This window comes from Merops nubicus, unplaced genomic scaffold, assembly GCF_000691845.1.
Source record: "Merops nubicus isolate BGI_N331 unplaced genomic scaffold, ASM69184v1 scaffold28070, whole genome shotgun sequence".
Lineage (NCBI taxonomy): Eukaryota > Metazoa > Chordata > Aves > Coraciiformes > Meropidae > Merops > Merops nubicus.
Window position 1 is genome coordinate 2,030 of NW_008581279.1, and position 219 is coordinate 2,248.

General features: G+C 66.7%; 1 protein-coding gene across 1 annotated transcript in view; it reads right to left on the minus strand.

Moving 5' to 3' along the window:
- The window catches only part of LOC103781770 (voltage-gated potassium channel subunit beta-2-like), a gene marked incomplete at its 5' end in the record, with an annotated part of 2,082 nt that extends 2,029 nt beyond the window's left edge, over positions 1-53 (minus strand). Inside the window, one exon of the mRNA XM_008949495.1 lies at positions 4-53. Coding sequence (XP_008947743.1) covers positions 4-53 — 50 coding nt within the window. The remainder of the gene's footprint in view (positions 1-3) is intronic.
- Between the last annotated feature and the right edge of the window lie 166 nt (positions 54-219).

Here is a 219-nt window from a genome sequence, read left to right on the forward strand (position 1 = left end):
TACATGGCCATCCCCTGGTTGATGACGTGGGTCATGGCTCGCACCGTCTCTGCCAGAGGGAAGGGGAGAGCGGCAGGCGGGGGTTAGCGGGGTGCTGCGCTGGCAGGAGGGGGCTCGCACCGCGCTGACGGCTGCCGAGCATCCCCCTCCCCAGTGCCGAGGTGGGTTGTGTCCAAAGGATGCTTTCAGAGGAGCAGGATGGGGACTAAGGGAGCAGCC